At 45.0% G+C, this 14,178-nt stretch overlaps 1 protein-coding gene across 2 annotated transcripts in view; it reads right to left on the bottom strand.

Moving 5' to 3' along the window:
• Nucleotides 1-1,672: 1,672 nt before the first annotated feature.
• Nucleotides 1,673-14,178, bottom strand: part of LOC138287976 (annexin A1-like) — a 150,690-nt gene continuing 138,184 nt past the window's right edge. The window contains exons 12-13 of one of the 2 annotated variants that reach the window (XM_069229037.1): nt 3,164-3,286; nt 1,673-2,067 (exon numbers count right to left, since the gene is read on the bottom strand). In XM_069229037.1, coding sequence (XP_069085138.1) covers nt 2,005-2,067; nt 3,164-3,286 — 186 coding nt within the window. In that variant the 3' untranslated portion in view covers nt 1,673-2,004. The remainder of the gene's footprint in view (nt 2,068-3,163; nt 3,287-14,178) is intronic. The other variant, XM_069229046.1, reaches the window with a different exon arrangement.

Raw genomic sequence — 14,178 nt, 5'->3', positions numbered from 1 at the left:
TGTACGTCCTGCTCCAGATGGATTGACAGTTTTGTGCCATTGCATCTTCTTGTACATCCCATCTCTGTCATCTTCGACCTCTACTCCCTACAATTATTATGACGGTAGATTGATTTGAATTGCGCCCATTATAGGCTCTTAATTAAGACTTCTGCAACAGCCAATATTTCCCATTAAAAACATCCTACAAACCAGGCTCCTTAGCGATACAAAATCATGCAGCTACAATGGTACTTGGCACTCTTTGCCATTGTCAAGCTAAAATGATTTTGAATAAATTAAGCTGCCGACCTGTGTGTAGCCAGTGGCAATTCATGACATTCTGTTTATCAACCTCTCTTTTCATGGCAAAGCACCTGTATACATGAAGAAGAAACACAACATATACTCCTATTAGGACCTTCTGGTCTGTATCATTTGTCTCCTTGATTATTCCTCATTTTCACGGATAACGATTGGGTGGCTGGGCCCTCTCTGCCCAAGCCACTTAACATCTAGAATCAGTTTCCTCGCAAACTGAAAACCACAACCAATTTCAGAAAATACTTTAAAACGTGGCTGTTTTCTTTGGCATCATACTTACCAACTACTTAGTCAGAACTAGCACCAGGAGACCTCTGGGTGGTAGTACAATATGTAAAACCAGATTATAATTCAATCTGAACAAAGTGATAAATGAGGTCAGGGAAACATTTGGTGAAATATATACAGCACTGCGGCCAAAATCAAAAAGTAATGTAAGAGTCTAAGAAAGCGCGACTGGTGAAGCCCCTTAAACCTTTCCAGAATGGATATTTTAAGTACTAAAATACTATGTACCCTGCAAAGGTGAAAAAAGGATGTATTTCTGTGCAATAGTGAGGCTTGAATCGTGTGGTCTGTGAAGTGGATATACACGCAGGTTTATCTGATGCGGGTGATAAATACATAAAGGGTACTGGGGCTTTTGCAGATTTTTGCTGGAAAAGGAGCACCTTCAAATGATGCGTTTAAGTGGAAAAATTAGTACAATGGTTTACAACAGTTTGGAATTATGACCCCGAGTGCTGCATTGCTTTATTTCAGTATTTTCCCTCCTTCACCTGAGTTTTTTTGCCATTGTATCTGTTTCCCTCACCCAGTGTGTGCTTCTCCTTGTGGAGGAAAATATGTTCTAATGTAGTAAACAGAGTATTATTTTGCTGGAGGCACAGTTTACCTGTGAGCGAAAAGTACAATCTTGCCTTGTTCACAAACTCAGTGTGTCATGTTTTACTCTCCAGAGGTATCGAACCGCCTACTGGCACCACTAAGAAGGGTGACGGTTCAGTCCCCAATTTTTCACCTACAATCAGTGATTTAAGGTTCATTAGTCTAACGAGTTCAAAGAAAAACGAAACAAGAGCACAACTCCCATAACGCGCTAGGCCTTCACACAAAAGTGCAGGAATGTAAACAGCATGCACTGGAAGGCCAGTGTTTTTTCCATATTGCATTTCTGTTTTTGTGAAGACGAAGATCAAAAGGCCAGTTGAAAATAAACCTAGTAATTTAGCAATCGGCAGCTACTATTAACTGTTTATATGGAAAATATTGTCATTGTAGGAGGGGGCTCTGCTTCAGATTGTTAATTCAACGTACAACTTGATTGCCAAGAAATACTGTAGTAAAAAAATATTTTGAGACGGCATAATCTTTATACAAACAATTGCTTTTACTTGTGAAAAAGTAACGAACAAGACTTCGTGAGAGAAATACTGTAAAAGTGGTTAATCATGATTTACTATAGCAGAATACGAACAGGTTTCATGATGCTGGGATTTTGCTCAATACGAGCTTTAACCTTGTGGTGGCAAGTTTCAGAGTGAACTACTTCGACTCATCACGACACGGGGAAAATCATGTGTGCGGGTCATAGAACAAATCCAATGCATCACCTCCATCTTTTGATGCTGGACAACATCGAATATTAGATCTATTCCCCTTAATGGCAAATATTTGCACCACAGGAGAAGAATGTGAAATCTAGTTGTCGGGTCCACAGAGTGCCAGCAGAATGAGTTCATAGTCGCCTTTGCATTTCTCCTCCTGCGTATCAAAAGAAAAATGTAAAATATTGTAAAAGAAATATCCATAATCTACTACAGGCAAGTAAAAAAATAAAAAAAAAAATACTCAAGATTACTGAAAGATGCTATCATAAAGGAAAGCGTAAATGTGTGTTTCTTGTAGTCTGGCACTAGTCATTTCGGCTGCCATGGGAGATTGACTGCCTTGTAAGAAGCATTTGTTGGTCACATAATTCAATATATTTGAAAACCTCCCACAAAGAGCATTTGTATGTCAAATGTAATGAGTGCGCCCCTCTTTCATAGGAACCCTTAGGGAAGGGGCAAGCACATTCCCCTGGGTCAACCCCGAGGCCCCTCCCCCTACCCTCACGACAAAGGTCTGCAGTCAAATACTGCGTACCTCTGCAGAGGAGAATGGTGGGGAGATGGTGTTCCAAAGCTTGACTGACCACCCTCGAATGGTTGGCCAGCGGTACCTGAAGTAAACCCCAAATTGTGTGGATGGGTGCTCGTTTGCTGGTGTTATGAGACACATAGTGGATGAAACATTATTTTATGCATATAACATGGAAAGTTGTCCTGGTCGATGCAAGGTGTACAATTCGTTAGAGTGCGAATTAGATCAGACAGGCACTGTGAGCCCATTTTTTTTTTTTTTTTTTTTTTTTTTTTTAAATATAAAGAAGGCAGCATGCATCTCCTTGGCCACACCAGCATTCGAGGATTACACTTAAATGGTGCAATATGTTTGTCAAGAAGAGGTTAACTATAAGTAGTTTACTAGTAATTTTGATAGTGGACTGCATCCCAACTACAACAATAAACTATTGAAACCTGATTGGAAGGCACTTTTCTTGGTTCCATGCCCAGTTAATTCTCCAATCTCTTCTGTCCCAGGCTCTTGTCAGATGTCACAGATCAGAACAATGTTTAAATATTCAAAGCCAAGAGTTACTTACTGCACTATGAAGACCCACTTATAATTTCTCTAAAGGATAGGTATCAATGCACTTGTAATAAGGTGGGAGGGATATCTGTCATGTTCGTGAATGAGTAGCAGTCTATCAAAGTCTAAATAAGGCCCATTGACTTCTATCTAGTGTGTTACATACCTTAATAGCTTGGTAGAGTGACTTGCCATACATTCGCTTGTAATGAACTTTGATCTCCGTTAAGTCAATCTCAGATCGAGAAACGAGGTTTCTAATCAGTGCTTTGTGGCGGGTTCCGGAGCCCTGTATGAACAAAGAACAAACTATTACAAGAGATCATAGCACAATGATATGCAGCTTTTAACCCATGTTCGGATTACCTATAAACTCCATCCCATACAGGTGCTCACAAAAACCTGGATTAACAATACACCAAAAAACTCCTGACATAAATACATTAATCTCTATGATATACTGAATTCAATAAAGTAAACTATCATTTGAAAAAAGTAGGCCTTTGCCATTTCGTTTTTTTTAAAGTGCATTTAATCTGAGCTCAAATACCTGTACTAAATGTTCCCAACCTTTGTGTGCCTACCTTTCAGCATTTACTTCAAGTAGGTAGTTTTAGAGTGCTTACACCAGGAAATGTCAGCGATTTCACATATTTTAGCAACACAAAAGTATGATTGATGGAGTGCTGAAAGTTATCAACTACTCACACCCAGATCTGGGTTTAATCCATTGTTCTTTTGATCACCACGCCACCCCCATTTGGACCCAGCCTTATGCAAATCAGTCTGGAACAGTCCAGCCTGAACTGCCAGGCCAGGTCCTCCCTGGACCGGAAATAAGCATCCTGGGACTGGTTTCAGGGTATCACCCTTCATCAGCCAGGCTAGCCTGAACGCAGTGGCACAGTGAGCAAGGGATCCACGCCTGGGCATACCCTTGCCACTTAAGGCAACTTTAGCAACACAAAAGGATGAAGGACGGAGTGCTGAAATTTTTCAAGCACTCACCCCCAGTCACAGAGCTTGGTTTAATCCATCATTCTTTTGCTCACCATGCCACCCCAGTTTGGACCCAGCCATATGCAGATCAGTCTTGACCCTGTTCCCCATGGAAACAGTCCTGCCCGAATTGCCAGACTAGCTCCTCCATGGACCAGAAATAAGCATCCTGGGACCGGTTTCAGGATATCACCCTTCATCAGCCAGGCTAGCTTGAATCCAGTGGCATTGTGAGCAAGGTCAAGACTGATTGGCATATGGCTGGGTCCAAACTGGGGTAACGTGGCAAGCAAAATAACAATGGATTAAACCCAGATCTGTGACTGGGGGTGAGTGGTTGAAACGTTTCAACACTCAGTCCATCATTTTATTTTTCTTCTTATTTTGTGATGTGTAAAGAAATGGCTCCCTGTTGCAGTTACCCCCCACTTTTTGCCTGATACTGATGCTGACTTGACTGAGAAGTGTGCTGGGACCCTGCTAACCAGGCCCCAGCACGTGTTCTTTCACCTAAAATGTACCATTGTTTCCACAATTGGCACAACCCTGGCACCCAGGTAAGTCCCTTGTAACTGGTACCCCTGGTACCCAGGGCCCTGATGCCAGGGAAGGTCTCTCAGGGCTGCAGCATGTCTTATGCCACCCTAGGGACCCCTCACTCAGCACAAACACACTGCTTGCCAGCTTGTGTGTGCTGGTGGGGAGAAAATGACTAAGTCGACATGGCATTCCCCTCAGGGTGCCATGCCAACCTCACACTGCCTGTGGCATAGGTAAGTCACCCCTCTAGCAGGCCTTACAGCCCTAAGGCAGGGTGCACTATACCACAGGTGAGGGCATAGGTGCATGAGCACTATGCCCCTACAGTGTCTAAGCAAAACCTTAGACATTGTAAGTGCAGGGTAGCCATAAGAGAATATGGTCTGGGAGTCTGTCAAAAACGAACTCCACAGCTCCATAATGGCTACACTGAATACTGGGAAGTTTAGTATCAAACTTCTCAGAACAATAAACCCACACTGATGCCAGTGTTGGATTTATAAAAAAGGCACACAGAGGGCATCTTAGAGATACCCCCTGTATTTTACCCAATTGTTCAGTGCAGGACTGACTGGTCTGTGCCAGCCTGCTGCTGAGAGACGAGTTTCTGACCCCATGTGGTGAGAGCCTTTGTGCTCTCTGGGGACAGAAACAAAAGCCTGCTCTGGGTGGAGGTGCTTCACACCTCCCCCCTGCAGGAACTGCAACACCTAGCAGTGAGCCTCAAAGGCTCAGGCTTTGTGTTACAATGCCCCAGGGCACTCCAGCTAGTGGAGATACCCGCCCCCTGGACACAGCCCCCACTTTTGGCGGCAAGTCCAGGAGAGATAATGAGAAAAACAAGGAGGAGTCACTGACCAGTCAGGACAGCCCCTAAGGCAACCTGAGCTGAAGTGACTCTGACTTTTAGGAATACTCCATCTTGCAGATGGAGGATCCCCCCCAATAGGGATAGGAATGTGACCCCCTCCCCTTGGGAGGAGGCACAAAGAGGGTGTAGCCACACTCAGGGCTAGTAGCCATTGGCTACTGCCCTCCCTGACCTAAACACACCCCTAAATTCTGTATTTAGGGGCTCCCCTGAACCTAGGAACTCAGATTCCTGCAACTTACAAGAAGAAGAGGACTGCTGAGCTGAAAAACCCCTACAGACGAAGAAGAAAGAAGACACCAACTGCTTTGGCCCCAGTCTTACCGGCCTGTCTCCTACCTTCTAAAGAAACCTGCTCCAGCAACGCTTTCCCCAGGACCAGCGACCTCTGAATCCTCAGAGGACTGCCCTGCATCAAGAAAGACCAAGAAACTCCCGAGAACAGCGGCCCTGTTCAACAAAGACTGCAACTTTGTTCCCAGAGGAGCAGATTTAAAGACCCCTGCAATCCCCGCCAGAAGTGTGAGACTTCCAACACTGCACCCAGCGACCCCGACTCGACTGGTGGAGAAATAATGCTACAGGGAGGACCCCCCGGCGACTCCAAGACTGAGTAACCAAAGTGGTCTCCCCTGAGCCCCCACAGCGACGCCTGCAGAGGGAATCCCGAGGCTCCCCCTGACCGCGACTGTCTGACTCTGAAATCCCAACGCCTGGAGGAGACCCTGCACCCGCAGCCCCCAGGACCGGAACTCCAGTGCAGGAGTGACCCCCAGGAGGCCCTCTCCCTTGCCCAGGTGGTGGCTACCCAGAGGAGCCCCCCCCTTACCTGCCTGCACCGCTGAAGAGACCCCTTGGTCTCTCATTGAAAACCATTACAAACCTGACGCGTGTTTGCACACTGCACCCGGCCGCCCCCGTGCTGCTGTGGGTGTACTTTTTGTGCTGACTTGTGTCCCCCCCGGTGCCCTACAAAACCCCCCTGGTCTGCCCTCCGAAGACGCGGGTACTTACCTGCTGGCAGACTGGAACCGGGGCACCCCCTTCTCCATTGAAGCCTATGCGTTTTGGGCACCACTTTGACCTCTGCACCTGACCGGCCCTGAGCTGCTGGTGTGGTAACTTTGGGGTTGCTCTGAACCCCCAACGGTGGGCTACCTTGGACCCCAATTTGAACCCCATAGGTGGTTTACTTACCTGCAAGAATGAAAATGTCACTTACCCAGTGTACATCTGTTCGTGGCATCAGTCGCTGAGATTCACATGGTATGCATGAGCTCGCCATCTGGTGTTGGGTCGGAGTGTTACAAGTTGTTTTTCTTCGAAGAAGTGTTTTCGAGTCACGGGACCGAGTGACTCCTCCCTCTGTGCTCATTGCGCATGGGCGTCGACTCCATCTTCGATTGTTTTCCCCGCAGAGGGTGAGGTAGGAGTTGTACTATAGTAATAGTGCCCGCGCAATGAAAAATGTAAGTATGTACCTATTAAAGGATTAAATAATATATATACAAATGTACAAAATTGAAGGTAACTTCTGAACTGCTACAGGCTTCCGGGGAGGTGGGTGGGTCCATGTGAATCTCAGCGACTGATGCCACGAACAGATGTACACTGGGTAAGTGACATTTTCAGTTCGATGGCATCTGTCGCTGTAGATACACATGGTATGCATAGACTAGTAAGCAGTTAGTTCCCCATAAGCGGTGGTTTAGCCTGTAGGAGTAGAAGTTGTGTGAAATAGAGTTCTTAATACAGCTTGACCTACTGTAGCTTGTTGTGCGGATAGCACATCTATACAGTAGTGTTTGGTGAATGTGTGAGGCGTAGACCAAGTGGCTGCCTTACATATTTCCTGCATTGGGATGTTTCCTAAAAAGGCCATTGAAGCACCTTTTTTCCTTGTTGAATGTGCCCTGGGAGTAATGGGCAGTTGTCTTTTTGCTTTAAGGTAGCAGATTTGGATGCATTTAACTATCCATCTGGCTATACCTTGTTTTGATATTGGGTTACCTACATGAGGTTTTTGGAATGCAATAAATAGCTGTTTAGTTTTTCTGATGTTTTTTGTTCTATCAATGTAGTACATTAATGCTCTTTTGACATCTAATGTATGTAGTGCTCTTTCAGCCACAGAATCTGGCTGTGGGAAAAAAACTGGTAGTTCTACCGTTTGATTTAGATGGAATGGTGAAATAACTTTTGGATTAGGTCGTAGGACGACCTTATTTTTATGTATTTGTATAAAAGGCTCTTGTGTTGTGAACGCTTGAATTTCACTTACTCTTCTTAGAGATGTAATGGCGATGAGAAAGGCAACTTTCCATGTTAGGAATTGTATTCCGCAAGAGTGCATGGGTTCGAAAGGTGGGCCCATGAGTCTTGTTAGAACCACGTTTAGGTTCCATGAAGGAACAGGTGGTGTTCTTGGTGGTATAATTCTTTTAAGCCCTTCTATAAATGCTTTGATAACTGGTATTTTATACAAGGAAGTTGAATAGGTAGTTTGCAGGTATGCAGATATTGCTGCAAGGTGTATTTTAATAGAAGAGAATGAAAATGTCACTTACCCAGTGTACATCTGTTCGTGGCATTAGTCGCTGCAGATTCACATGTTTGGCACAGTCCGCTGCCTGGTGTTGGGCTCGGAGTATTACAAGTTGTTTTTCTTCGAAGAAGTCTTTTTGGTCACGGGACCGAAGGACTCCTCCCTCCTCGGCTCCATTGCGCATGGGCGTCGACTCCATCTTAGATTGTTTTCCCCGCAGAGGGTGAGGATGGAGTTGCTTGGTATAAATAGTGCCCATGCAATGGAGTGAATATGTATGTACGTTAAGAGTTTCTAATAATTATTTACAAATGTTCAGATGTTTAAGATTTATGATCTACTTCTAAACGGCTACAGGCTTCCCGGGGAGGTGGGAGGGTACATGTGAATCTGCAGCGACTAATGCCACGAACAGATGTACACTGGGTAAGTGACATTTTCAGTTCGATGGCATATGTTGCTGCAGATACACATGTTTGGCATAGACTATAAAGCAGTTACCTCCCCTAAAAGCGGTGGTTTAGCCTGTAGGAGTTGAAGTAGTTTGGAATAATGTTCTTAGTACAGCTTGGCCCACTGTAGCTTGTTGTGCATTTAGTACGTCTACACAGTAGTGTTTAGTAAACGTATGAGGCGTAGACCAGGTTGCAGCCTTACATATTTCGCTCATAGGAATGTTTCCTAGAAAGGCCATTGTAGCACCTTTCTTTCTGGTTGAGTGTGCCTTTGGTGTAATAGGCAATTCTCTTTTGGCTTTAAGATAGCATGTTTGAATGCATCTGACTATCCATCTAGCAATGCCTTGTTTAGAGATTGGATTTCCTATGTGTGGTTTTTGAAAAGCTATGAACAGTTGTTTTGTTTTCCTGATTAGCTTTGTTCTGTCAATGTAATACATTAGTGCTCTTTTGATGTCTAATGTATGTAGTGCCCTTTCAGCCACAGAATTTGGTTGTGGGAAGAACACTGGCAATTCTACTGTTTGATTTAAATGGAATGGTGAGATTACTTTTGGCAGAAATTTTGGATTTGTTCTTAGAACTATTTTATTGTTGTGTATTTGAATAAATGGTTCTTGTATGGTAAATGCCTGTATTTCACTTACTCTTCTGAGGGATGTGATTGCAATGAGAAATGCGACCTTCCAGGTTAGATATTGCATTTCACAGGAATGCATGGGTTCGAAAGGTGGACCCATGAGTCTTGTTAAGACGATGTTAAGATTCCATGAAGGAACTGGTGGTGTTCTTGGTGGTATAATTCTTTTTAGCCCTTCCATGAATGCTTTAATAACTGATATTCTAAATAGAGACGATGAATGAGTAGTTTGTAGGTAAGCAGATATTGCTGCGAGGTGTATTTTTATAGATGAAAAAGCGAGATTTGCTTTTTGCAAATGTAGTAAGAATCCTACTATGTCTTTAGTAGAGGCATGTAATGGTTGAATTTGATTGGCATGGCAGTAGTAAACAAATCTTTTCCACTTAGATGCATAGCAGTGTCTAGTGGAAGGTTTTCTAGCTTGTTTTATGACCTCCATGCATTCTTGTGTGAGGTCTAAGTGTCAGAATTCTAGGATTTCAGGAGCCAAATTGCCAGATTCAATGATGCTGGGTTTGGATGCCTGATCTGTTGTTTGTGTTGTGTTAACAGATCTGGCCTGTTGGGTAGTTTGACATGCGGTACTAGTGAAAGGTCTAGTAGAGTTGTATACCAAGGTTGTCTTGCCCATGTGGGTGCTATCAGTATGAGTTTGAGTTGGTTTTGACTCAACTTGTTTACTAGATATGGAAGGAGAGGGAGAGGGGGGAAAAGCGTACGCAAATATCCCTGACCAACTCATCCATAGAGCATTGCCTTGTGATTCGCGGTGTGGGTACCTGGATGCGAAGTTTTGGCATTTTGAGTTTTCTTTTGTTGCGAACAAATCTATCTGGGGTGTTCCCCAAATTTGAAAGTACTTGTTCAGAACTTGGGGGTGAATTTCCCATTCGTGGACTTGTTGGTGGTCTCGCGAAAGGTTGTCTGCTAGTTGGTTTTGTATTCCTGGAATAAATTGTGCTATTAGGCGAATGTTGTTGTGAATCGCCCACTGCCAAATTTTTTGTGTTAGGAGGCACAATTGTGTTGAGTGTGTTCCTCCTTGTTTGTTTAAATAATACATTGTTGTCATGTTGTCTGTTTTGACAAGAATGTATTTGTGTGTTATTATGGGTTGGAAGGCTTTTAACGCTAGAAATACTGCTAACAGTTCTAGGTAATTGATATGAAATTTTGTTTCGTGTATATCCCATTGTCCTTGAATGCTGTGGTGATTGAGGTGTGCTCCCCACCCTGTCATGGATGCATCTGTTGTTATAACGTATTGAGGCACTGGGTCCTGAAATGTCCGCCCTTTGTTTAAATTTTTGCTGTTCCACCATAGAAGCGAGAGGTATGTTTGGCGGTCTACCAACACCAGATTTTGAAGTTGACCCTGTGCCTGTGACCATTGTGATGCTAGACACTGTTGTAAGGGTCGCATGTGTAGTCTTGCGTTTGGGACAATGGCTATGCATGATGACATCATGCCTAGAAGTTTTAGCACATGTTTTGCTTGTATCTTTTGGTTTGGAAACATAGCACTTATTACCTTGTGGAATGCCTGCACTCTTTGTGGACTTGGAGTGGCAATTCCTTTTGATGTGTTGATGGTTGCTCCTAGATATTGTTGTGTTTGACACGGTTCTAGGTGTGATTTTGTATAGTTGATGGAAAACCCCAGTTTGTGAAGGGTTTGTATGACAAATGTGGTGTCGTTTGCGCATTTTTTTACTGTGTTGGTCTTGATTAGCCAATCGTCTAGGTAAGGGAACACATGTATCTGTTGTCTCCTGATGTGTGCTGCTACTACTGCTAGACATTTTGTGAACACTCTTGGTGCAGTTGTTATTCCGAATGGCAACACCTTGAATTGGTATTGTATTCCTTTGAATACGAACCGTAGGTACTTTCTGTGAGAAGGGTGTATTGGTATATGAAAGTACGCATCCTTTAGGTCTAATGTGGTCATGTAATCTTGCTGTTTGAGCAGTGGAATGATGTCTTGTAGTGTGACCATGTGAAAATGGTCCGATATGATGTAGGTATTTAGTGTCCTGAGATCTAATATTGGTCTTAATGTTTTGCCTTTTTTTTGGAATTAGAAAGTACAGGGAGTAAACTCCTGTGTTTTTTTGTTGTACTGGTACTAACTCTATTGCATCTTTTTGCAGTAGTGCTTGAACTTCTAGTCCTAAAAGTTCTAAATGTTGTGGTGACATTTTGCGTGTTTTGGGGGGGATGTTTGGTGGGAAGTTGTGGAATTCTATGCAATAGCCATGTTGGATTATTGCTAATACCCAATTGTCTGTTGTAATCTGTTGCCAAGTTTGGTAGAATTGGCTTAGTCTTTCCCCCCACTGGTGTTGAGTGAAGGGGTTGCGTGACTTGAAAGTCACTGTTTAGGTGGAGGTGTTTTTGGAGTCTGGAATCTTCCCCTACTCCTTGGGAATTGACCCCCCCCGATATCCCCTGAAACCTCCCCTTTGGAAGGAACCCTGATATGGTGTGGTTCTTGTTTGTTGGCTGGTGGTGTCTGTGGGTTGGCCACGAAACCCCCCTCTAAATGGAGTTTTTCTGAAAGAGCCTCTGCTCTGCGGGGAGTAGAGTGCGCCCATGGCCTTGGCCGTGTCTGTGTCCTTTTTAATTTTTTCAATGGCTGTATCCACTTCAGAGCCAAAAAGTTGTTTCTCGTTGAAGGGCATATTAAGGACAGCCTGCTGGATTTCAGGTTTGAAGCCTGAAGTGCGTAGCCAAGCGTGTCTCCTTATGGTGACAGCAGTGTTGACTGTTCTTGCTGCAGTATCGGCTGCGTCTAGTGAAGAGCGGATTTGATTGTTTGAGATCGTTTGTCCCTCTTCCACTATTTGCTGCACCCTTTTTTGGTATTCCTGGGGAAGATGGTCTACGAGAAGTTGCATCTCGTCCCAGTGTGCGCGGTCATATCTGGCCAGCAGCGCTTGTGAATTTGCGATGCGCCACTGGTTGGCTGCCTGTGATGCTACTCTTTTCCCTGCCGCATCAAATTTTCGGCTTTCTTTGTCCGGAGGTGGGGCGTCGCCAGATGTATGTGAATTTGCTCTCTTGCGAGCTGCCCCTACTACCACGGAGTCAGGTGGTAACTGCGAAGTAATAAACACTGGGTCTGTGGGTGGTGGTTTGTATTTCTTATCCACCCTTGGGGTGATGGCTCTTGATTTTACGGGCTCTTCAAAAATTTGTTTTGCGTGCCGTAACATCCCTGGTAGCATTGGGAGACATTGATATTGGCTGTGTGTAGCCGAGAGGGTGTTAAATAAAAAATCATCCTCTATAGGATCGGAATGCAGTTGGACATTGTGGAATTCTGCTGCCCTAGCCACCAGTTGCGAGTATGAGGTACTGTCCTCTGGCGGTGACGGCTTTGTGGGGTATGACTCGGGATCATTGTCCGGCACTGGGGTGTCATACAGGTCCCAAGCGTCTTGATCCTGATCGTCATGACTTATGGTAGTTTGCGCTGGTGAGTGCATTTGTGGCGGTGTTTGTGCCGGCGATGCCTGTGGTGGAGAGGGCGGAGGCGTGACTTTTTTAACCACTTTGGCTTGTGGTTGTGCGTCATCCTTTGGAAGTCCGATCCTTCTTTTCCTCATGATTGGGGGAAGGGTTGATATCTTCCCTGTGTCGTGCTGGATGTACAGTCTCTTTTGTGTGTAGTCCGATTCTACACTTTGGAGCTCTTGTCCAAATCTGTGCATTTGGCCACTTATTCCTTGTTCCTCTGAGTAGGATGAAGGTGTGGTATTTTTCGGCGCCGAGAGAGAATCTTTTTTCGGTTTCGGCACCGATAGAATTTTTGTTCCTTTCGGCATGCATTCTCGGTGCCGATGTTTTTCGGTGCCGGTATCTTGTTTTTGTCTCTCGGAGCCGCTTTCTTGGCTCCGAGGTTGCTCCATGGCGGTCCCTCGACCGGAGTCGGGTGTCTTCGCTATGGGCGTGCCCTTTTTCGGCGCCTTCGACGGGTCACCTGTTTTATGGGTCGAGCCATGGCCTGTTGGCAGTGGCGTCCCCTGGGCTTTCGGTTTGTTGATGGATTTACTTTTCGACGTCTTACTCACAGTTTGTTGCTGTTGTTCGACGTCGGAGTCTCCGGATTCTGATTCCGGAACCGAGAATGTTTCCTCTTCCTCGTCGAAACGTTGTTTTGTCGACGTGGACGCCATTTGTTGACGCCTGGCTCTTCGGTCCCGGAGTGTTTTTCTGGACCGGAAGGCTCGACAGGCTTCACAGGTATCCTCCTTGTGCTCGGGGGACAAGCACAAGTTACAGACCAAGTGCTGATCTGTATAAGGATACTTACTGTGACATTTTGGGCAGAAACGAAACGGGGTCCGTTCCATCGGCTTCGATGTCGCACGCGGTCGGGCCGACCAGGCCCCGATGGGGGATCGAAACTACCCCAAAGTCTTCCGATAATCGGTGTCGATGTACCTAACTATCCCGATACCGAACGGAACAATACCGACGCTTTCTTCCGAGATTCTGACTAACTTTCCGAACCGAAACACGGAGCGAAAAGGAATACGTCCGAACCCGACAGCGGAAAAAAACAATCTAAGATGGAGTCGACGCCCATGCGCAATGGAGCCGAGGAGGGAGGAGTCCTTCGGTCCCGTGACCAAAAAGACTTCTTCGAAGAAAAACAACTTGTAATACTCCGAGCCCAACACCAGGCAGCGGACTGTGCCAAACATGTGTATCTGCAGCAACATATGCCATCGAACGGCTAGCTTCGCTTTTTGTAAATGGATCAAGTAATTTACTATATGTTTTGGAGTTGCGTCTAGTGGTTGTATCTGATTATGATGGCAGTACCAAACAAATCTTTTCCACTTACTTGGGTAGCAGTGTCTAGTGGATGGCCTTCTGGCCTGCTTTATGACTTCCATACACTCTTGGCTAAGTTGTAAGTGTCCGAATTCTAGGATTTCAGGAGCCAGATTGCTAGATTCAGCGATGCTGGGTCCGGGTGTCTGATCTGTTGGTTGTGTTGCGTTAACAGATCTGGTTTGTTGGGCAGTTTGATGTGTGGTACTACAGACAGATCTAGCAGTGTTGTGTACCAGGGTTGTCTTGCCCAAGTTGGTGCTATTAAAATGAGTTTGAG

The sequence above is a fragment of the Pleurodeles waltl genome, chromosome 1_1, assembly GCF_031143425.1.
Source record: "Pleurodeles waltl isolate 20211129_DDA chromosome 1_1, aPleWal1.hap1.20221129, whole genome shotgun sequence".
NCBI classification, from domain to species: domain Eukaryota; kingdom Metazoa; phylum Chordata; class Amphibia; order Caudata; family Salamandridae; genus Pleurodeles; species Pleurodeles waltl.
The sequence above is the reverse complement of the archived record's forward strand: the minus strand, read 5'-3'. Positions and strand labels throughout refer to the sequence as shown.